The following is a 22988-nucleotide window of genomic DNA, read 5'->3' on the forward strand; positions in this document are numbered from 1 at the left end:
TTTTGAGACTGAGTTTCGCTCTTGTCGCCCAGGCTGGAGTGCAATGGCACGATCTCGGCTCACTGCAACCTCCGCCTCCCGGATACAAGCGATTCTCCTGCCTCAGCCTCCCAGGTAGCTGAGATCACAGGCGCCCGCCATCACGTCCAGCTAATTTTTTGTATTTTTAGTAGAGAAGGGGTTTCACCATGTTGGTCAGGCTGGTCGCGAACTCCTGACCTCCGGTGATCCACTCGCCTCGGCCTCCCAAAGTGTTCGGATTACAGGCGTGAGCCACTGCGCCTGGCTGGAGGTGACACTTTTAATCTGTTTCTTCACTCTGTCCCTCCCTCCCTCACCAACCCCCACCTTGTCAGCTCTGCAACAGCCCAAGGAGAGAAATTGTCATAGGCACTTGTGCGGGTCATTTGTTCTCACTCGCCTTTTTCTTCTGACAGTAGTTAGCAATTTTTTTCTTTTAAAACTCATCCTTTTTGTCTAGTTATCAGATTTTTAATAAATATATGTCCAGCATATGTTTAATTTGTCTTCTTAAACACCAACCCATGCAGTGGCTGAACAGCAGCAGGAGGCAATTTCTTTACCAGCCCTGGTAGAGATCACCTGGGGCAGACACAACTCAATAGTTACAGATACTTTTTTTTTTAATTTTTGGAGGAAGGTGGCCAATTAACAAATTAATTTCTAGAAATGTGTGTTGATGCCTGTGAGTTTATTTAAAAACATATCTAGAATTTTACTTTCATATATTATTGAATTGCTATTTTCTGTAGCTGAGCATATGGATCATACCAGACATAATTTACATTTAAAAAGTGGGATTCCAAAGACTTGGGGGTCAGCGTGCCACCCAACTTTGTTTGCAGGACAAAACCTGAATGTTTTTTGAGGGGGTGGGAAAACGTTTCCATTCGTAAAGATGGCATTGACATATTTACCCTAGGTTTTTACTTCTCCTGAAGCTGCCTACAGAGCCACAGTGGTATCTGTCAAATTCGGAAGATAATTGCAGTGTGAATGTGTGAGTAACGACACAGTATTGCATAATAATAACTTAAGCAGCATATCTTTGTTTACAGTGATGTAACTTTCCCAAAGTTTATACGTAGCCTTAAAGGGTTTAGTGCAGAGCGGATTGCAAATGAGTAACTGTCAAGAAGAAAGAAAGAGTGTGATCCATCCCTCCCCGTTAGTTCTGCAGTCTTCATTGCTATATGAAATCCCAACCTGCAGATACCAGGGGCAAGAGGACCCCTTTTTCCTTGAACAGAAGGGAGAGATTGGAAAGAGGCCAAACTGATGACCTTAATGTAGTTGATAAAGTTGGCCTGCATTGTCCATGATATGAAAAAATACTCCTTTTTAGGAGAAACTTTTTAGGAGAAATTAAAAAGCTAGATGTAGCAAAGCAGTGAAAATCCATCTGAGTTAAACGTGAATATATACCCAGTGGAGTAAGCTATTACAACAGAGTTGAAAGACAGCTTTTTTTTTTTTTTTTTTTTTAACCTAGTCTCATTCTGTTGCCCAGGCTGGAGGGCAGTGGTGCAATCTCAGCTCACTGCAACCTCTGCCTCCCAGGTTCAAGCAATCCTCCTACCTCAGCCTCCCAAGTAGCTGGGATTACAAGCATGTGCCATCATGCCCCACTAATTTTTGTACTTTTAGTAGAGACAGGGTATTACACCATGTTGGCCAGGCTGGTCTCGAACTCCTGACCTCAAGTGATCTGCCCACCTCAGCCTCCCAAAGTGCCTGGATTACAGGCATAAGCCACCGTGCCTGGCCAAAAGACAGCTTTTCAAAAATATGCTTCTAAAATAGTGAAAATGAGCCCAAATGAACTCACCACCACCAACCTAATTTTTTTTTTTTTTTTTTTTTTTTTTTCACTCTGTCGCCCAGGCTGGAGTGCAGTGGCACGATCTCGGCTCACTGCAAGCTCCGCCTCCCGGGTTCACGCCATTCTCCCGCCTCAGCCTCCCGAGTAGCTGGGACTACAGGCGCCCACAACCGCACCCGGCTAATTTTTTGTATTTTTAGTAGAGACGGGGTTTCACCATGGTCTCGATCTCCTGACCTTGTGATCCGCCCGCCTCGGCCTCCCAAAGTGCTGGGATTACAGGCGTGAGCCACCGCGCCCGGCCCAACCTCATTTTTCTCCAACATTTAAAACATACTTAATCGGTCCTGTGTTTGGGGTGCTGTTTCACAACTCATTATTTGTAAAACTGTACAATTTTCATGTTACCATAACTTGATGGATTTATTTTTATTTTTATTTTGAGAGAGAGTCTCGCTGTGTCACCCAGGCTGGAGTGCAATGGCGCAATCTTGGCTCACTGCAACTTCCACCTCCTGGGTTGAAGTGATTCCTGGGTTCAACTTGATAAAATTGGCCTGCATTGTCCATGATATGAAAAATTACTCTTTTTTAGGAGAAATTATAGCCATGCCGCAGCCTATTGAGGAGCTGGAATTACAGGCACCCATCACCACGCACAGCTAATTTTTGTAGTTTTAGAAGTGACAGCGTTTCACCATGTTGGCCAGGCTGGTCTTGAACTCCTGACCTCAGGTGATCCGCCCACATCGACCTCCCAAAATGCTGAGATTATAGGTGTGAGCCACCACCCTAGTCGGATATTTTAATTCAGCCATTACAGAATAGACAAATGGAAGTAGGTTAACATCTAGGTCCACAGAAAGGCAGTCTACCTACCAACTCAAAGGAAACCCATACTGTCTCCCAGGCACCAAAACTTCCACTGTCTTTCTTCTTAAAGACCCATATTCCAGGACCTCAGAGTTTGATATGATTCTGACTTATAGCTATAAAAATGATACCAAAATGTTTAAATTCACATATGAACATATGAAAGTTAACAAATAAGCCTTTGTTGGTCATTAGGCAAGGCCCTAAACTCATGAAATACTTCCCTAAATTCTATCTGAATTAAAACTCTTTGTGATATCCTAGGTAGAACCATGATTCACCATTATAGAGACTAGAGTCAGGCCACAGAGTTAATTTTTATGAACTTTCTTGGTATAGATTTTTTTTAAGCAAAAAAGAAATCACAAAAAAAGCTTTCTTGTAGAAAGTGTTTAGTAAAATTCCTAATATGCTGCTGCTGTAGACCATTTTGCTAAAGTGAATGGGCACTTCGTTTAATGACAATAATAAATATCTGAATAGTATAAACATTAACTATGGTATTTTCTTAGTTAATTGGTTATGTTCTTATTTTTAAAGTAACATAAAACATCAGAGTAACATCTTCAGATTTTCCCATACTGGAATTGCTCTATCAATGAAGTGCTTTTTAATTTTCAACTTATGATTTATGGGTTAAACTTTCATATTATCAATTGTAAAAAAAAAAAAAACAAAAAAACTGAGGGTTTTTTTAGTTGGTACACATCAAAGTTAACATAATTATATTATCTATAGACCATGAAAGTCAAACTATTGTACCTAACATACACATGGAGACAATTTACAATAGTAAGTAACATTATGTGATGTTACATTTTAAAAAATTGAAGGGAAGGCTTTGAAAAAATTGAAATAACTGGGGTGATGAGGTAACAATGTCAAAGCAATATAGACACAAAACTATGGGATGGAGTCATTCACATTCACATTTACATTTACAAAAGAAAATGAAAAAAAGGGAGGATACATTTTATAAGCCTTTCAATACCTTTCCAATTAAGAACATTTAGCTTGGGAAATAACAGGTGTCTGTGTCAATGTTATTATCTACTAGGAAAAACTCTCACCTACCTACACTTAAAAAAAAAAAAAAAAAAAACCGGGCTGGGCATGGTGGCTCATGCCTGTAATCCCAGCATTTTGGGAGGCCAAGGCAGGCGGATCACAAGGTCAGGAGTTCTCGACCAGCCTGACCAACATGGTAAAACCCCGTCTGTACTAAAAATACAAAAATTAGCTGGGCGTGGTGAAGTGCCCCTGTAATCCCAGCTACTAGGGAGGTGCCCACCTGTAATCCCAGCTACTTGGGAGGCCAAGGCAGGAGAATCGCTTGAACCCAGGAGGCAGAGGTTGCAGTGAGCTGAGGTGGTGCTACTGCACTCCAACCTGGGCAACAGAGCAAGAACTCTGTCTCAAAAAAAAAAAAAAAAAAAAAAAAAAAAAAAAAACAACAGGCCAGGCATAGTGGCTCACACTTGCAAGCTCAGCACTTTGGGAGACCAAGGTGGGCGAATTGCTTGAGCCCAGGGATTCAAGACCAGTCTGAACAACTAGTGAAACCCCATCTCTACAAAAAAACCCAAAAAGTTAGCCAGGTGTGATAGTGTTCATCTGTAGTTCCAGTTACTCAGGAGGCTGAGGTGTGAGGATCACCTAAACCCAGGAAGTCGAGGCAGCAGTGAGCCATGATCGTGCCACTGCATAGCCTGAGTGACGCAGTGAGACCCTGTCTCAAAAAAAAAAAAAAAAAAAAAAAAATCAAACTGTTTTAAATAGCACTTGTTGTAATGAGTGTTTCAATTACTGGTAACATAAAATTCAATTGTCTTCTCAAATTCTGACTTCGAGAAATTAAATTGAATACTAATACCTATTTTTTAAACATGGGTTGAAGCAAGTATCATACATATTACATTTTCAGAATTTACTTGAATATTATGCTGTCACATCAGGATATAGGATTTACTGTAATCTGATGTTCAAATAAGAATTCCAAAAGACAGTCCTACTAATTATGAAACTGGATTTGGAAGGAGAGAAGCGAGGTAGAACGCAACCCATTATTTGGTGCAAAGTCATGTGTCAAATGTTGTTACTGACCCAGAAAAGGCTATTATGCTCTGGCCTTATGGAAAATAAGGTAATCCAGCCTCATGGAGAGTCACTTGCTTTTTATAAAGACCAGCTTGCCCCTTACTCTTCCTGCATGCCCAGAACCCAGTGTAATACCTGGCACACCAAAAGCATTCAGTAAATATTTTACAAACTTGATAGTTCAATTAAAAAAAAATTGATAGGAAGTATAAATTTTGGTAGCAGATAGGGCTAGTAGAAATACTTCGACAGAAGACCAGTTGCAAATTTTTTTTTCTATCTGCTATCTTATGACAAATTAAAATGTTTGATTTATTGTCAATTTTATGGTTCTTCCAAGGACTAGCAAACTAATAGGATAATGTTAAAACCAGAAACATTCACCATTCTTTGGCCTCTTTCTTTAAAAAGTACTTCTTTTTTCAGTATACTATAAACATACCAAAGACCTAACAAACTTTCATTTTTCAGCTTTCAGCCTGGCCCTGCTCACAACAAACTGGCCATTTAGAACATCCTCGCCAAACTAAAGCACTCTTTATAATTGGTTCTACTTACTCCCATTTTTGTTTTCTTTCCTGGGTAAACATAAAGTAAAAATTATGCCAAAACTGCCAAAATTTATTGAAGGTAAATGCCATTCTTTCCAGCATTATTTTACTAAACAAGGCATTGCTGATGGAATGAATCTTAATATCTACAGGAAAGCAAAGTATTATTCTTGCATAATAAAACCCAGAGAATTTTTTTTCTAAACAACTTATTTCTGCATTCATGTGATCTATGATAGAAACCAACTTTTTTTCTTGGCCCATAAAAAATAATGGCCTTCAGGGATCATTCATTGTTTCCATAGGTACCCAGTTCTGCTGATACAGCACAACTCCTAACTTTCAGAGTAAAGAAAATAATAGGTATATTAAAAAGGAAAACAGTATCCCTGTAATTCTACGATTTTATAATATCATGTTATTTATATAAAGAATAATATATAAAGTGAGAATTAGACTTTTGGCATCCCAATTAAGAAAAAATTCCACTTAATAAAATATATATTTTCTAAAGTTTTTCTGCAAAATATAAGGTATTACATTAATATGGGATATTTAATTTTTTATTGTTATAAAAGGGATAACAATCTGCCATCAGAACTTTTTTCTTATTATTTAATTTTTTTTTTTTTTTTTGATGGAGTTTCACTCTGTCTCCCAGGCTGGAGTGCAGTGGTACTGTCTTGGCTCACTGCAACCTCCACCTCCGGGTTCCAGTGATTCTCCTGCCTCAGCCTCCCGAGTAGCTGCAATTACAGGCGCATGTCACCACACCTGGCTAATTGTTTGTATTTTTAGTGGAGCCGGGGTTTTACCATGTTGGTCAGGCTGGTCTTGAACTCTTGCCCTCAAGTGATTCACCCACCTCAGCCTCCCAAAGTGTTGGATTACAGATGTGAGCCACTGTGCCCAGCCCTATTTTTAAATTGAGACTGGGTCTCACTTTGTCACCCAGGCTGGAGTGCAGTGGCATGATCACAGCTCACTGCAGCCTCAGCCTCCTGGGCTCAAGCAAGATGAGAGTCTCACTTTGTTGCCCAGGTTGGTCTCAAACTCCTGGCTTTAAGTGATCCTCCCATCTTCGCCTCCCAAAGTCCTGGGATTATAGGTGTGAACCACTGCGCCCAGTTAGAACTCTTTTTCTAAATTGCTCTAATGTTATAACCCTAAAATATTAATTGGCAGACTAAAGACCTAAAGATGTGCATACATTGCCAACCACAGTCAGTTCAGCTGAGTAGTTTCACAGTTTATATAAAATAGTGACCAAACATTTTTCACTGTAAAGAGTATAGTATGGTATTGTTTACCAAGATGAAATAAGTTAGATATAAATGTCTTTTGTTCCATGTTAGGCTCTGGGACATCTTGACTAACTTTTCCATATTTACAATACAGGAGAAAAAATGAGACAGTGGAGGAAAGAAATGAAAGGTAGCTTGTTTCTGAAACCTTGCAATCCAATCTTTACACTGCTGTCCGAGTGACTTTTCTAAACAAAAACTCACCTTATTACCACCTTCTTTACACCTTTCAATGACTCTCCATTGCTGTCAGGATACAGTCTATAGTCTTGAAAGTTGATCGCTATGGCCAAATGTTCTGACTCATATTTACCCCTTCAGCCTCATCTTGATACCTCCTCTCCCACTAGTTTTCAGTCCAGTTTATTTCTTCTTTCCACTGTCACTCCAGCCTTCCTCCTCCCAATTCCTATAGTCCCTGGGTAACTCTTATTGCTCGTTGAGAAAAAACCTGCTCCAGAATTCATAAAGTATTCCTGAAACAAATGAAGAAATGAATGGATGAACCCATATACCATAGTGTTCTATTAGCAGAACTATAGACCTATGGAATTTCTAAAGATTTTGGATATCTATTAGCTCAAAGATACTTTTCAGAGGAGGAAGCCCAGAGTGGTCCTGACAATTGGAGTGACTTTTTAAAATTTTATTTTATTTTATTTTTTTGAGATGGGGTCCCATTCTGTCACCCAGGCTGGAATGCAGTGGTGAGATATCAGCTGACTGCCTTCCAGGCTCAAGTGATCCTTCAGCCTCAGCCCCCAAGTAGCTGGAACTATAGGCACTCTCCACCACTCCTGGTTAATTTTTGTTTTGTTTTTTATAGAGAGGGGGTTTTGCCATGTTGCCCAAGCTGGTCTCAAATGCCTGGGCTCAAATGATTCACCCACCTCTGCTTCCCAAAATGCTGGGATTATAGGCATGAGCCACCATGCCGGGTCTTGAGTGACTTCTGAAGACCACACAGCTAATGGGAGTATGGGGACTAGAATCTGAACTTCCTGAGGCTCATGAAATCAACTCCATAAATGCAACAAGTCATTAAAGAATTCATTCAATATTTTTTTCCAATAATAAATTAAGACTGTTGTTTCCTTCTCAAAAATTAAAAAATAGCCATATGATCTAACAGTTCCACTTCTGGGTGTATATATATACAAAATCATTGAAAGCAGGGTCTCAGAGATATTTATACACCCATATTCATAGCAGCATTATTCACAACAGCCAAAAATGTTTGGAAGCAAAATGTGTGTGTGTGTGTATGTGTTTGAGATGGAGTCTTGCTCTGTCACCCAGGCTGGAGTACAGTGGCGTGATGTTGGCTCACTGCAACCTCCACCTCCCAGGTTCCACTGATTCTCCTGCCTCAGCCTCCTGAGTAGCTGGGACTACAGGCGCACTCCACCACGCCTGGCTAATTTTTGTATTTTTAGTACAGATGAGGTTTGGCCATGTTGGTCAGGCTGGTCTTGAACTCCTGACCTCAAGTGATCCACCTGCCACAGCCTCCCCAAGTGTTGGAATTACAGGCGTGAGTCATTGTGCCCAGCCAAAATGTTTCATATATATATATATAAAACATAGCTTACTATAACATAAACACACACACACATATGCATGTATATATGTGCATATATATGTTCATTCAATGAAACATTCTGCCTTAAAAAGGAAGAAAATTCTGGCATGAGCTACAACATGTGTAAACCCTGAGGAAAGACATAATGCTAAGTGAAATGAGCCAGTCATAGGAAGAAAAATACTGTATGAGTCAACTTACATGAGGTACCTAGAGGTATCAAATTCATAGAGACAGAAAGTAGAGTAGTGATTGCCAGGTGCTAGGAGAAGTAGGAAATGAGGAGTTATTTAATGGATACAGAGTCTGCTTGGGAAGATGATAAAGTTCCGGGGATGGATGGTGGTGATGGCTGGACAACTTTGTGAATCTACTTAATGCCATTCAACTGTACATTTAAAAATATTTAAGGCCGGGCGCGGTGGCTTACGCCTGTAATCCCAGCACTTTGGGAGGCTGAGGCAGGTGGATCACGAGGTCAGGAGATCGAGACCATCCTGGCTAACACGGTGAAACCCCGTCTCTACTAAAAATACAAAAAATTAGCCGGGCGTGGTGGCGGGCGCCTGTAGTCCCAGCTACTCAGGAGGCTGAGGCAGGAGGATCACTGTAGCCCAAGAGTTTGAGACCAGCCTGGGCAACATAGTAAGACCTCGTCTCTACAAAAAAATAAAATTAGCCAGGCATGGTGGCTTGCGCCTGTAGTCCCAGCTATGCAAGAGGCTGAGGCAGGAGGATCACTGTAACCCAGGAGTTTGAGGTTATAGTGAGCTATGATTGAACCACTGCACTCCAACCTGGACAACACAGAACCCATCTCAAATTAAAAAAAAAGTAAAAATGGTAAATGTTATGTTATATATATTTACACACACACATACACACACACACACAGTCATTTTCCACCAGTACAGGGTCAGACTTTGCCTTATCTCCTATTCCGACCCACAAAGGCATTTTTTTTTTCTGTAATTATTTCAGTTACCATGAAGTCCTGGTTCTTAGGCTATTAACAGAGCTTTGAGGCAAGATACCCACTTACTGTTACTTGTATCAAACAGCAATAACCCAATTCCACAACTTGCTTTGTTAGAGTTCCCTTTGCTGACCCCCTTTTGAGTCGCCTAATGCAAGAAAGATGTCAGGAGAGGCCAGAGAGCCAAAGGAAAGAGATTGGAAGAGTCTGAAGCCATAGCGTCCACACCAACTGGATTGTCCAGTTTCTGCTCCCTTCTTTCCTGCACTATTTTTGGGACATGTGATGTGATCTTAGGAATATTAAAGTATGAAAAACCATAGGGGCAGAGGGGTCAATGCCAACTAGTTCTGTCCCTTTTTTGTTGCTGAATTCTAGGCCTTTCCATTAGCCCATGGCACTCAAACTACAGCTGAGGAGTCCCTAAAATAGTCATTTGAGAAGATTCCCATCCTTCCCACTCTCTCTGTCCTTATGTTGGCTGGACTCTCATCCAGGGCTGGAGTAAATGGTTCAGTGCATCACAGTCAAGACTGTTCTCTTCATGACTCCCTAGGTCTGTGTGGCAGTGGTGAAGGTGGTAGTGGCAGGTTACATGGTAAATTTTTTCAGACCTCAGAACATCTCTGTTGCTTTCGAATAACCCTTCTTGAATTTTGTGGGGTTTTTTTTGTTTTTTTTTTGGGTTTTCATAGACAGGGTTTTGCTCACTCACCCAGGCTGGTATGCAGTGACAGAATCACAGCTCACTTCACCCTGGACCTCCTGGGCTCATGCTCAGCCTTTCTTGTAGCTGGGACTACAAGCGCGAGCCACCATGCCCATCTAATTTCTTCATTTATTTTCGAGACAAGGTCTTGCTCTGTCACCCAGGCTGGAGAACAGTGGTGCAATCACCGATCATTGCAGCCTTGACCTCCTGGGCCCAGGTGATTCTTCCCATCTCAGCTTCCCAGGTAGCTGGGACTACAAGCACATGCCAACATGCCTGGCTAATTTTTTGTAAAGACAAGGTTTCACCACGTTGCCCAAGCTGGTCTCAAACTCTTGGGTTCAAGTGATCCTCTCACCTCAGTCTCTCAAAATGTTGTGATTATAGTGAGTCACCTTCCCTGGCCTCGAATTTTATAATCATATGGACATTGTGTATTTCATAAGTTTTTAGTTTTTCCTCTTTAAATTATTGGGAAACTCAAAGTCAAATTTTAAGTCAATGCTAGCAAAGTAAATAGAATCTTATTGCATTTGTTTTGATACTCTCAATTTCAGCTCATTTTTTATCTTGATAGACTTTATGTATGTATGTGTACACACCTCTACTCGAAAACCTATAAAATATAGGCAAGATAAATACGACTAGCTAAAAATTCCCGTTCTTTGTTATATATAGTCCTCTATTAACAACTGTTGGTGGTAGAGGCATTGAGGGAATAGAAACTTACACATTTTGAACAGCTTTATATTCATGATTTTATTGAATCCTCACCAAGCCACATGAGGTAAGCAGGGCTGACAATATTTACATTTTACAGTGGGTGGGGGATGGGTAGGATGTCAGAGAAATTAAACTGTCCCAAGGTTACCAAGAGTAAAGAATAGGAAACTGTACTAACCTCACAGCTCAAAAATTCAATTCACAGCCTGGCACAGAGGCTCATGCCTATAATCCCAGCACTTTGGGAGGCCGAGGCAGGATAATTTCTTGAGCCCAGGAGTTCAAGACCAGCCTGGGCAACATAGTGAAATCCTGACTTTACAAAAAACACAAAAATTAGCCAGCTGTGGTGCCACGGGCCTATAGTCCCAGCTGCTTGGGGGGAGGCAGGGGGATTGCTTGAGCCAGGGAGGTTGAGCCTGCAGTGAGCCACGTTGGTACCACCACACTCCAGCCTAGGTGACAGAGAGAGACCCTGTCTCTAAATAAATACATAAAATTCAAGTCACTACTCTCTATGTTACAGTTCTAGACTGCTTCCCTCACTCCTGCCTCATTTGTTTTTTCCTGAAATATTATCCTTTATCTGTCTAACCATGTTTGGGTACATCTTTAAGTGCTAGCCTGGATTTTATAGCTGCTTTTTCAGTTTAGACAATTAACCATTTTCTTTCTCCTATCAGATCTACCAGCAGTATTTCTTCACTTTCTCAGACCTCTTTTCTATTTTGATACCAGAGACAGTTATTCACTCCTTTTCCATTCCTGCAGAATATCCTTTGCATGATGTAATGAAACTGGCACTGGACTGGGGATGAATTCTTTACCAACTGTGTGGCCATGAGCTTGATACTTTACTGTGCTATTTTCAGCTTTATCATCTGTAAAATGTGGTGGTTGGAGACTTCTGAGTTCCCTTTCCGCTTTCTGCTTCTGTGAATTATAAACGCATACTTCGCTACCTTTACTTACTTACTTTATTTATTTATTTATTTATTTATTTAAGACAGAGTCTTGCTCTGTCACCCAGGCTGGAGTGCAGTGGCATGATATCTGCTCACTGCAACCTCCGCTTCCAGGATTCAAGCGATTCTTGTGCCTCAGCCTCCTGAGTAGCTGGGATTAGAGGTGCCCGCCACCACACCCAGCTAATTTTTGTATTTTTAGTAGAGACAGGGTTTTGCCATGTTGGCCAGGCTGGTCTCAAACACCTGACCTCAAGTGATCCACCGGCCTTGGCTTCCCAAAGTGCTGTGATCACAGAAGACACCACACCCAGCTGTGACCTTCAATTTACTCAAAATTTTTTCTGCTGGCCACCTCAGCAGCTCAGTTGGACATCATTTTTCAGTTAGACATCATTTTTCAGTTGGACATCATTTTTCAGTTAGACATCATTTTTCAGTTGGACATCACTTTTGGTCTTCTGCAGTTTACTGTGGTGTGTTAAAGATAAGAAGGATGGGACTAATGCTTACCTTTGTTTATGATTAAAGCCAGCTAACCATGAACATTGTATTTTAAAAAACTGAACTCTTTCCTAAGGCAGATATCATGGCTAGAGCTTTGAGGAGCAATTCTAGATGAATTAAATATTCTATGTAACTACTCACTAAGAGAATGACTTTGAGTAACAAACACCCCATATTTTTCGGAGCCTACGTTTCTTCATTTTTGTGATGGGAATGACAAAGTCTAAGCCACTTATGCAGTAGGAAGGTTAAAGGTGATGACCTGTGAGGAAGGCCTGTGAAAGGCAAAGTCAATGTCCTGATACTTATACTACAATTCCACCCGTGTGATGATGCCCTGTCTTGCATTAGCCATACTCCTGACCTTGTTTTCTATCAGAATGCAAGTCTAGAAAAGGTAACCATTGTTCATGTCATTTACATATTAATTTACCAAACATTTATTGAAGATCTACTGTGGCACTCTGCTTATAAGCATACAAGGATGCATAAAATAACTGCACTTTTAAGAAGCCCATAGCTCAGTAGACAGACAAACAAATAAATAACTGATATACAGGGTCAAGAGAGCGGTCTTAGATGAGTGTAAGATGTTAGAGAGCACAGAGGAGGTTAACCAATTCCGCCTATGGGAGTTGGGAAACAGCATTAAATTGGTCCTTGAGAAAATGGGTGAAATGGAGACAACTTCAGAGGCTTCTGGGCAAAAAGAATCATACAAACAAGGAAAAAGAGGGATGAACATGTATGGTATATTTAAAAAGGGAAAACTGAGTCATTTATTGTGGCTAGGATGAGGGGGCAGCAGAGAGAGACTGAGCAGGAGGGAAGTCTGGAAAAGTAGGCTGATAAAAAATTAGATATATTATATACCAAATAGGAGAAAGGCCATGAGATTTCAGAGAAAAAACAATTCAAATATACCATGAGATTGTTTTATGATCTTGATTATTAGTTATAGAGAAGATTAGGCTGCTGTATCAGAGACGTCAAAACACAGTAGCTTAAAAAAACACAACGACGGTAGCCTAAATATAATCTACACTGGAGAAGCGGCTCTGCTCCAGGAGGTTATTTAGGAACGCAGGTTCCTTTCATCCTGAGCTCTCGTCTTCCAGGGAATTGTCCTGGTCTTTGTAGTTGAAGTTAGTATCTCAGTATCATTGCTGCTTTTGGAAAGGGCCACAAGTCCAGGACAAATTTTTCTTTCTTTCTTTCTCTTCTTCTCTCTCTCCCCCCGCTGCTCCCCACTGCCTTTCTCCCTTCGTTCCTTTCCTTCCTTTTCCTTTTCTCCTTACCTCCATCACTCATTTCTTTCTCTTCTTTCTCCTCTTTCTCTCTTTTTTTTTTTTTTTCTTACAGGGTCTCACTCTGTTGCCCAGGCTGGAATGCAGTAGTGTGATCAAAGGTCACTGCAGCCTCAATCTCCTGGGCTCAAGCAATCTCCTGCCTCAGTCTTCTGAGCATCAGGGACTACAGATGTGTGGCATCATGCCCAGCTAATTTTTTTATTTTTCTTTTTTGCAGAGACAAAGTCTCACTATGTTGCCCAGACTGGTCTTGAACTCCTGGGCTCAAGTGATCCTCCTGCCTTGGCCTTCCAAAGTACTGGGGTTACAGGCATGAACCACTATGCCTGGCCCAGGACAAATTTCTTTTAAGCAAGTGTCATGAAGTTGCAGTCAACAATTCTGCTCACATTCCTTTGAGAAGAACTTAATCTTGTGTCATACCTAGTTGCAAGGAAGGCTAGGAAATTTAACTTTATATTTTATTAGGATTTTATTTTAATAGGATTGGTTCTCACACATGGTAGGGAGGGATCAAACTCTCTTGAGGAACTTTTTTTTTTTTTAAGCTGGAGTCTCGCTCCTTTTCCCAGGCTGGAGTACAGTGACACAATCTCAGCTCACTGCAACCTCCACCTCCCAGACTCAAGTGACCCTACTGCCTTAGCCTCCAGAGTAGCTGGGACTACAGGTGTGTGCCAACACACCAAGATAATTTTTGTATTGTTAGTGGAGACAGGGTTTCACCATGTTGGCCAGGCTGATCCCGAACTCCTGGCCTCAAGTGATCTGCCTGCTTTGGCCTCCCGAAGTGCTGGGATTACAGGTGTGAGCCACTGTGCTCAGCCTAATATTGACTTTAAATTGTTCATCTGTGTATCTAAGAATAGAGAAAGAACAGATTTGGGAGTGGGGAGGGAATAGTCTGCCACAACTTGCTTATTTGGGAATCTCATCAATTCCTAGATTAATTTCGCTTGTAGTGTTTATCATTTATATTACAATGTGTGTCCTCTGAATGCCTGTGTTGATTACTTTGTCTAAAAAGTGATTTGAATGATCTAGGATTTATACAGGCAAATCAAGAAAATGTGAAATATATCTCTGTGTGTCAACATTCAACTTAGTTCACAAATTAAAACTTAAGTTGATTATTAGAGAAATATTGCAATTTTGAATTATGTTTCTAATTCTGTAAAACTCTAACGTTCTAGTTTCCATATCAATGTCTTGCAAGAGGATTACGTTTTTATTTGGGTCAACAAAGCAAAATTCCTGGAAGAGCCTACTATTTTCAAGGCATAAAGCCAACCTACACAGAAACATGAGGCTCTCAATGGGGTTAGCAACCCAAATTCAGCCTATTAGATTTGCACCTGATTTCCAGTGGCATGGTGGAGCCAAGGTTACTGGAATGCAAATTCACAAAGGTGGGAAGAATTGATATAGTGTAAACATTTAAGCCATGTGAACTATTATTACTGGTATTATTTTAATATTATTTAATATTAGGTTTAAGAATATTAGAAGCAGCAATTTGTGGAGTAAGTAGAACCTATTTCACTAACAGACCTTATTATACACCTTCTGGCTATTGGATTTTGAGAAGAGTCTGGGAAAAATTTACTCCTACATTGCCTCTGTTGATTACAGTCCCTGAAAACTAGTATCAATGGAGGGTCTTCCTGGTTTCCTTACCTCTCTTTCACCCTCTACTCCTCCTTCCCTTTCTCTCTTTTTTTCATTCATTCCAGCGGTGCCATAGCTCAGGACTGCATCTTCTCTCATTTCTTTCTAACCACTCTCTTTGCCTCCACTACTAGAATGATATTTCTAATTTGTAAATCTTATTTTGTATATCTCTTGGTTAAATACAGCCTCTCCAGTGAAGGTTCAAAGGGCTCACAGTGCTCTCCACCACCTTGGATCTGCCTGCCCTTCTAAGGTCATCTCTAGTTACAGTAATACAGTCCAGTGCCGCCTAAGGACATTTCAGTCAATGAGAGACGGCAGATACAATGGTGATCCTATAAGATTATACAATACTGTATTTTTATTGTACCTTTTCTATGTTTAGATATAGGAATGGTACCATTGTGTTACAGTTGCCTATAATATTCAGTAGAGTAACCTGCTGTACAGAGCTGTAGCCCAGAGCTATACCACATAGCCTAGGTGTGTACAAGGTTATACCATCTAGGTTTCTGCAAGTATACTCTACGATGTTGTCACAACAACTAAATTGCCTAACAACGTATTTCTCAGAATATATCCCTGTAATGAAGTGACACATGACTATAAAAGCTAATCCTAACTGGACAACTAGCCACAATCAAATACATCCCCGTTCTTTGGCCTGTTGCATACACTGACATAATTGTGTTTTCCCGGAGAGGAATGCCCAGCCCCTTACCTGTCTACCTGACTAATGCATATTTCTGTCCCAACACAAATGTCTCTTTTTTAGGCCTTAATGACTGTCTCTGCCTTAATGACCCAGATAAAATGAATCATTCTATCACCACTGCTTGTTTTATATATACATACATATATATATATATATATAGTGTTGGACATAGCGCTTATCACATTACACTATTAGCTAGCTTTATGTCTTATCTCCCCCATTGCATTGAAAGCTTGTTAGAGGCAGGGATAATGTCTCATTTTTTGCTGTATCCCTAGCTCTTAGCACCTTCAATGTGCCTATATTGAGCACACATAATGTAGTAGTTAATTTACATATGTTATCTATCTCCCATTTTCCACATCAGAAATCTAAAGCTTGCAGAGGTTTTGCCTGAAAAAAAAAAAAAAAAAAAGAATACACATGGTAGAAACAACATTAAAACCTAAGTTGAGGCCGGGCGTGGTGGCTCATGCCTATAATCCCAGAACTTTGGGAGGCCAAGGTGGGCAGATCCTGAGGTCAGGAGATCGAGACCATCCTGCCCAACATGGTGCAACCCAGTCTCTACTAAAAAATACAAAAATTAGCCAGGCGTGGTGGTTGGTGCCTATAGTCCCAACTACTCAGGAGGCCTACGCAGAAGAATCACTTGAACCCAGTAGGCGGAGGTTGCAGTGAGCCAAGATGGCACCACTGCACTCCAGCCTGAGCAACAAGATCAAAAACTCTGTCTCAAAACAAACAAACAAACAAACAAAACCTAGGTTGGACTCCAAAACCGATACTTTGTTGTCAATGCTATGTTGTTGTTGACTAGATGGAGATATAAAAGGTCACTCTGGAAATGGTGCCAATCTACCATATCAAACTGAGTTAATGCACTACAGACAATGCGCACAAAATTCACTGTTACCACCTACTTACAAGGCCTGGACTGCTTAGCATCGGAGATTATTCAGACCATAGCATCTACAGAGCAATGCAATACAGGTTGACACCACTTGTGCATCTCAAAGGTTCTTACCTTTTGACAAAACAGCCTTACAGTCTCACAATAGGTTGATGTCTGGCTTTATAGGTAGTATGTAACCATCTCAAGGTCACACAGTCTAGTACCAGCTAAACTAGGCCCAAAACTTTTTTTTTTTGGTTACTTACAAAAAAATTATTATTATTATTATTGTATTTTTAGTAGAGACAGGGTTTCACCATGTTGGCCAGGCTGGTCTTGATATCCTGATGGTGATCCGCCTGCCTCGGCCTCCCAAAGTATTATTTTTTATTTAAACTGAAGCCGCTACATCCCATCAAGTATATTTCTAGATGAAAGTAGTACACCAACTGGAAATGGATGCTCAGTGGAGGAAGCTAGGATTAAATGCCACAGGCTTGCTACAGCCAAGAGCATATCTGCATCTATGAGGGGCAGACCAGAACAGCAAAGCTAATGCCAAGGCCAGCCACACTACGTCTGCATCAGTTGTAGAGTGCAAGAACAAAGCAAAAAATGTGATTCAATATAAAATATGAGGTTTCTCTAACCTCCCATTTAACTATGCAAGGTCCTGTTATTAATTAATTAGGTACCTTCACCAAGGACAGTTAAGAAAATCAGACAACTGCCAGGTTGCTTCCTATTACTCTTGACTTCTTACTGGATACTTTTTATCAAGTGAGGTAAGCACACGATTTCCTCTAAGCTATTCAGCAAAATGTCCTATGCTCCTAAACTGACTCAAAGCAAACACATTTTCTTTTCTTTTTTTTTTCTTTTTTTTTTTTTTTGAGACGGAGTCTCACTTCTGTCGCCAGGCTGGAGTGCAGTGGCCTGATCTCGCTCACTGCCACCTCCGCCTGCTGGGTTCAAGCTATTCTCATGCCTAAGCCTCCCGAGTAGCTGGGATTACAGGCACGCGCCACCACACCCAGCTAATTTTTGTATTTTTGGTAGAGACAGGGTTTCACCATGTTGAGCAGGATGGTCTCGCTCTCCTGACCTCATGATCCGCCCACCTCGGCCTCCCAAAATATTGGGATTACAGGTGTGAGCCACCGCGCCCAGCCAGCAATCACATTTTTAAAAACAACAACAAAAAGCGCAGTAGCCTGGTTGTGTGCTTTCCATTTAAAGAGACACTCCCTCCCTTCAGAGTCGTATTTCCTTGCTCTGCACCAATGGCTATTTTGTTGTTTAAAACAAACACGTAAACAGTGACATTGAAATATCCAGACTACATGGTCTTAAAGAGTCTGGGTTAATGAAATAAGGTGAGTCAGTGAGATGAAAGACTTAATGTTCCAATAATTATCTTTTAAAACCCCCCTTTTAAATGTCAAAACTCTTCAGCTCTTCTCTTAGGGGAGTAGGAAGGGGAGGGGTCTCCTTTAATTTTGTGGAACCTAGGTTTTGTAAGGATATTGACAAATTAGATGCTCGGCAATTAAATTAGAATTTCACCGTATCTCCTGCCTTAAAAGAACAGCTTTATTCTTGAGGGAGCCCACCTAACAATTTTATGTTCAGTCATCTGCAGAGAATAGAGCCACTGTCTTTTTCTTTCCTAACCTAGAGTAGAAGCTTTATTTCACTGCAAGTTCCCTGTGACATTTTGCACTCTCTTGATTTAATGCACCAAAGAGGATCTTTAGCTCTCGGTCTACACCAGTGCAAATAAAGGTTAAATCTCTCACTAACCATCATGAACTAGCCTAATAACTCACGAGAGGCCCTGGAAAAAGAAACCGAGAAAGCAGGTGTGCAGACTTGATTAAAACGTGCAAAACCCGCACAACCGCAGGCAAAGGTACTTTATCCTCACGTTTGCCCAGTACCGGCTGCGAGGTCCGCAGGCAGGGGAACTTGTACTGCGCCAAAAGCACGATTCCGAGAGCCGGGCCTAGTAACACAGGGGCTTTTCTTCAGAACGGTGTCCAGACCGGAGCTTGCGCCGAATGTAGGGGCTCCTATTGGCCACGCGCCGTAGGGGAGGAGACGACTGGCGGGGAGGGAGACTGGAGGAGGGGAGAAGGGGGCAAGGCCTTTTCCCTGCCCCCTCCCGGCCCCCTCCACCGGCTGCCGCCGGTGCCTCGTGCGTGGTTACTATGCAAATTGCAGCGATTGCGGAAATAAACAAGGGGGTAGGGAGAGAAGAGAGGGACTGCCGAATCGATTGCAACTTCTGCAAAGTCTCGTACAATCCAAAGCACGCAAGGCAAAACCAGAGAGAATCTGAGAACCAGCCAGCCCGGGTTGGATCGCTTTCAAAAGAGAGCGAGCGAGCGAGCGAGAGACAGTGAGAGAGGGAGAGAGCGCGCCTTGCAATTGCAAAAGCCTTCTGATTTGGAGTTAAAAAAAAAAAAAAAAAAATTCTCCAAGAAGCCTGCAATTGGCCAACAGCTTTTTTAAAAATCTCTTCCGGGTTTTCAACGGTTCCAAGTTTATTTAGATGTATTTTTTTTAATGCAAAAAAAAGGGGACAACAAATGAAGCAATTCGTCTGAGCATTTTAAAGTTTCTCACGTACTCTTTTTACATTGCAATGGTACGTGGTACATCTTAAACTTTCTATTTTGCATTTATATGATATGCGTTTTATAAACAATAATGGTAGAATGATTTTGTTTAATGGCTAAGACTAAAATTTCTCTAGCTCGCATATGCACTTAAGTGATTGCTGGGTAAATGTCTATTGTGATGGTTTTGTTTTAAAGATGTAGCTTTGTTGATGGTGTTTTTGCTATGTGCATCAGAGACCGGGTTTTCTTTTTCTTTTTTTTTTTTTTTTTCGGGATTTGAAAAAATTGCTGAGCTTGACAGATTTTTTTTCCTCCTAGCGCTTGCTCGGTTCCAGAAAGGGGTGGGGGGAAATCCTGTACGTGCTCTGTTCTGTAAAAGACGTCTGGCCTCAGCAGTCAACCTAACCCGAAAAGAAATGTCTGGACCCGGAGAATAATTGACGATTTGATCCTCTAATCAATGGGACAACATGGGAGATTGACAAAAGCTTTATCCAATCATAAGAAAGCTTGGGTGTACAATAGTTCTCAATAGCCAGAGGGGGCGGGGCAGAGGAGATCTGAAGTTCTCTGCAGCTCTGAAGGGGATGGTGTGGTTCAAGCTGTCAAAGCTACAAGCGCTTCCGGATTTAGCAAGTACAATAGGAAAGAGTTCTCGCGTTTAAGAGAAAAAAAAAAAAAAACTGATCGGGGGAGTTTGCATGAATCGTGTGCCTTCTTCCTTGTCTTTTGGAAAAAGAAACATTCTGCTAGAGAAATAACTTTGCATTAGATATTAACTTTGCATTAGCTATTATTTTTAAACTCAGGGAAGTTGGTAACTTGTGGAATGTGAAGTTCAACTTTAAGAAACGTGTAGCTTAAATCTTGCCTGAATTGTGGGACTGTAGTGAGCTTTGGGAAGTTAACATATTGCGTATTCAGCATTACAAAACTTCTTACTCTGATTATCTTAGAAGCTTTGGCATTTCGAGTACTTTGAAATTAATAAGTAAACCTCTCTTCTTGAACTCTAAACAACAGTTTTAAAGGAGAAAATGTTTCACATGTGGACTAGCAGCTGTCTTACACACTTGAAATGAGGGGAGTGTTTTTTCTTGGCTGTTCTTGAATTCTGCTTTTTAAGTATATGGTCAGTAGGAAATAGGACATTAAGACTGGCCAAGTTCACATTTCTTCTTGTTACTACAACAACCCCCATGGAGGGTGTGAGTATGGAAGATCGCTGACTTGCTGTTAGTTGGAGTCTGGCCTCTTGGACAAGTGCTTGATACAAATCCAGTGGAAACCAACTGCAGTAGCTTGTCTTGGAGACAGTAACTGGCAGCCTCTGACTAAAATATCTCCATCTCCTCTCTGAGCAGTGTAGACACCTAATTCTGTTGGGAAGTGAATGGAAAATAATATGGGCTCTTTCCCTTCTTTGGATTAAATTCCCATCGAGCTATTTCCCAAGGCTTTAGGCCTTCCAGTCAAATCTGGCTTGGAATTTGATGTAAGAATTCACTTGGACACTCACTTCAGCAACATGATTCAATTTAGGATTATATGCACATAAGAAAAATCTGCACAGAAGTGACCAGCAGGTCAAAAACCAGAGAAGAAAAAATGTTGAAAAATGCCAGTTAATAAAGTTAGTGTTGGTAAGAACTACAGAGTTATGGTGTTGTCACTTATGAATCCCAGTTCTATCTTCACTGCTTTGGGTATTAAAATCTAAATCATATTAATAAGATCTCCCTATTAAGTAACCTCCAAAATGAGAGCTATTTGAGATGTACATATAAGTGAAACCTTATTGACGTAATTTATATATCTAAGAGGATTTCACTAAAGCTGGCAAGGTAACGTTTCTGCAAATAAAACACAGTAAATGCAAGGCTGGGCTCTGTGCCAGGAAGAATATGGATAGCAGAGAGCATGACAGGAGCCTCCTTTGCGCAGAGACAATCCCATTTCAAGGCAGCCTCCTACCACTTGCAAAATAAATGATTGGAGTGGTTATTTCCAATAAGGGGTTTATCCTTCCTAACAATGGGGTCATTTATATGATTGCAGTAAACTAGTTTCCATACTTCACCTGCGTTTCCTCCACTGCTCTCTCTACTATCCTTTCTTTCTTCCCTCCTCCATCCCTGCTGTCTCTCAAGTGCCTTAGTATCTTTGTGAACTCTGGACAAGGATTTACTTTTGCAACTTGGGAAGAGGGGAGAGGGTTGGAAATGTTTTTTACCCCCAGTCTGCCCTTTGAGGAACATCTGTTTCTTTGTGCGTGTGTTTAAATTTATGCCTGTTGGAGAGAAAGTTACCAGAAGCCTTTCTGTAACTGTAACTCTTCTACTGTATTTTTCTCAGTCTTGTTTCCAAAGGCTGTAGTTGGAACTGTGCTTTGTAGTGTTTCCCCCGCCTCCCCCCCTCCCTCCGCGGGGGAGAGAGCGGGAGCTGGCGGAGATAGGAGAGAAAGCAGGAGCGGATGTGAAGGGCTTTGGTGCTGAACTTGGATCCAGCCCTTGCCTAGAGGGCGCAAACAATCGTCCCATATCCAAAAGTCTTACGAAGGGCGCCAAAAGTTACTTAAGATAATATTGCTAACCGCAGAAAGCTGGAAATCGCGGGCACATCCACTGCTGCACAAAAGAAGTTTTTAAAGTAGAAATATCAGCATTAAATTACTTCCCCCATTTTTTTTTTTTAAACAGGGCGATGTGCCAGTCCTTTTTTAAAAAAAAAAAATCTTTTTTTTTTCCTTGAGACTCAAAAGTAAGAATCTTTGCCGTTTTGAAAAGAGGCAGATGTGAAGTCTATCTTTTAATACACCAAAAGAAAGATTTTAATCTGCTCTGGAAGAGAGCTTCCCGAGTACACACTCCGAACAATAACTCCTCACTGTGCCTCAGTTACATGTTGGGACCGTCAGCCAGAAACTTCTATCGAGGAAACTTGGAGCGCATTGAAGTTATAGATCCCAGCAAAGGTTCTCGTGGCCAGGGATGTTGTCTCTGTAACACAGCTTGGCTTTTAGGACATTCCTCCCCTACTGAAATCTGAGAGGAACCAAGGAAAAGCAGTGGGTTAAGTTTGGGAAAATGGACTCTCTCATTAAAGGCTGAAATCATTATTTTTCATCACTCCTTAGTAAATAATCTTGAGAGATTTCCAAGGATGTTCAGGAGGGAGGGTGGGGGAGAGAATGGTTCTTGAGCATTCGGGACTTATTTTGGCAATAAAGTAACTAAAGTACAAGCATAAAATAACTTTAGACAGATGCAGAATTATTTCAGAGGTTCTCTTTTGCTCTTTCTCCAGTACAGTATTTCCTGCTCCTTGCTTTAAAAAGAAGTCTGAATGAGAGTGAGTGGCCTTAACACATCACTCACCCTCGCTTGTTAACACATCACTTACCCTCACTTTCCTACAGGAATGTCCTCTCTTTAGAGACTCTGTGGCTATGTCACCTCCACCGAAGGGCAGATTCCCCTGTGTGCCAGTGTCTTTCAACATGATACCCACCTCTTTCCTTTTGGAATTTTGAGAAGGGTTGTCAAATGCAGCATTTTGCAAACCATCATGAGGAAGAGAAGTAAAATAAGGGATGGGGGCTTAGAAGAGGCAGATATACTTCCCCCCCCCCCCCCCCCCC

At 41.2% G+C, this 22988-nt stretch overlaps 1 protein-coding gene across 2 annotated transcripts in view; it reads left to right on the forward strand.

The window, feature by feature from the left end:
• The window catches only part of NFIA (nuclear factor I/A), a 621436-nt gene that overhangs the window by 216553 nt on the left and 381895 nt on the right, over window positions 1-22988 (forward strand). The window contains exon 1 of one of the 2 annotated variants that reach the window (XM_011973873.1): window positions 19007-19374. The exons of the other annotated variant lie outside the window; for it this stretch is intronic. Within the exon in view, the coding sequence (XP_011829263.1) occupies window positions 19372-19374 (3 nt within the window). The 5' untranslated portion in view covers window positions 19007-19371. Of the gene's footprint in view, window positions 1-19006; window positions 19375-22988 lie in introns of those variants that run through there. 2 annotated transcript variants of the gene reach the window in all.

The sequence above is a fragment of the Mandrillus leucophaeus genome, unplaced genomic scaffold, assembly GCF_000951045.1.
Source record: "Mandrillus leucophaeus isolate KB7577 unplaced genomic scaffold, Mleu.le_1.0 Scaffold14, whole genome shotgun sequence".
Lineage (NCBI taxonomy): Eukaryota > Metazoa > Chordata > Mammalia > Primates > Cercopithecidae > Mandrillus > Mandrillus leucophaeus.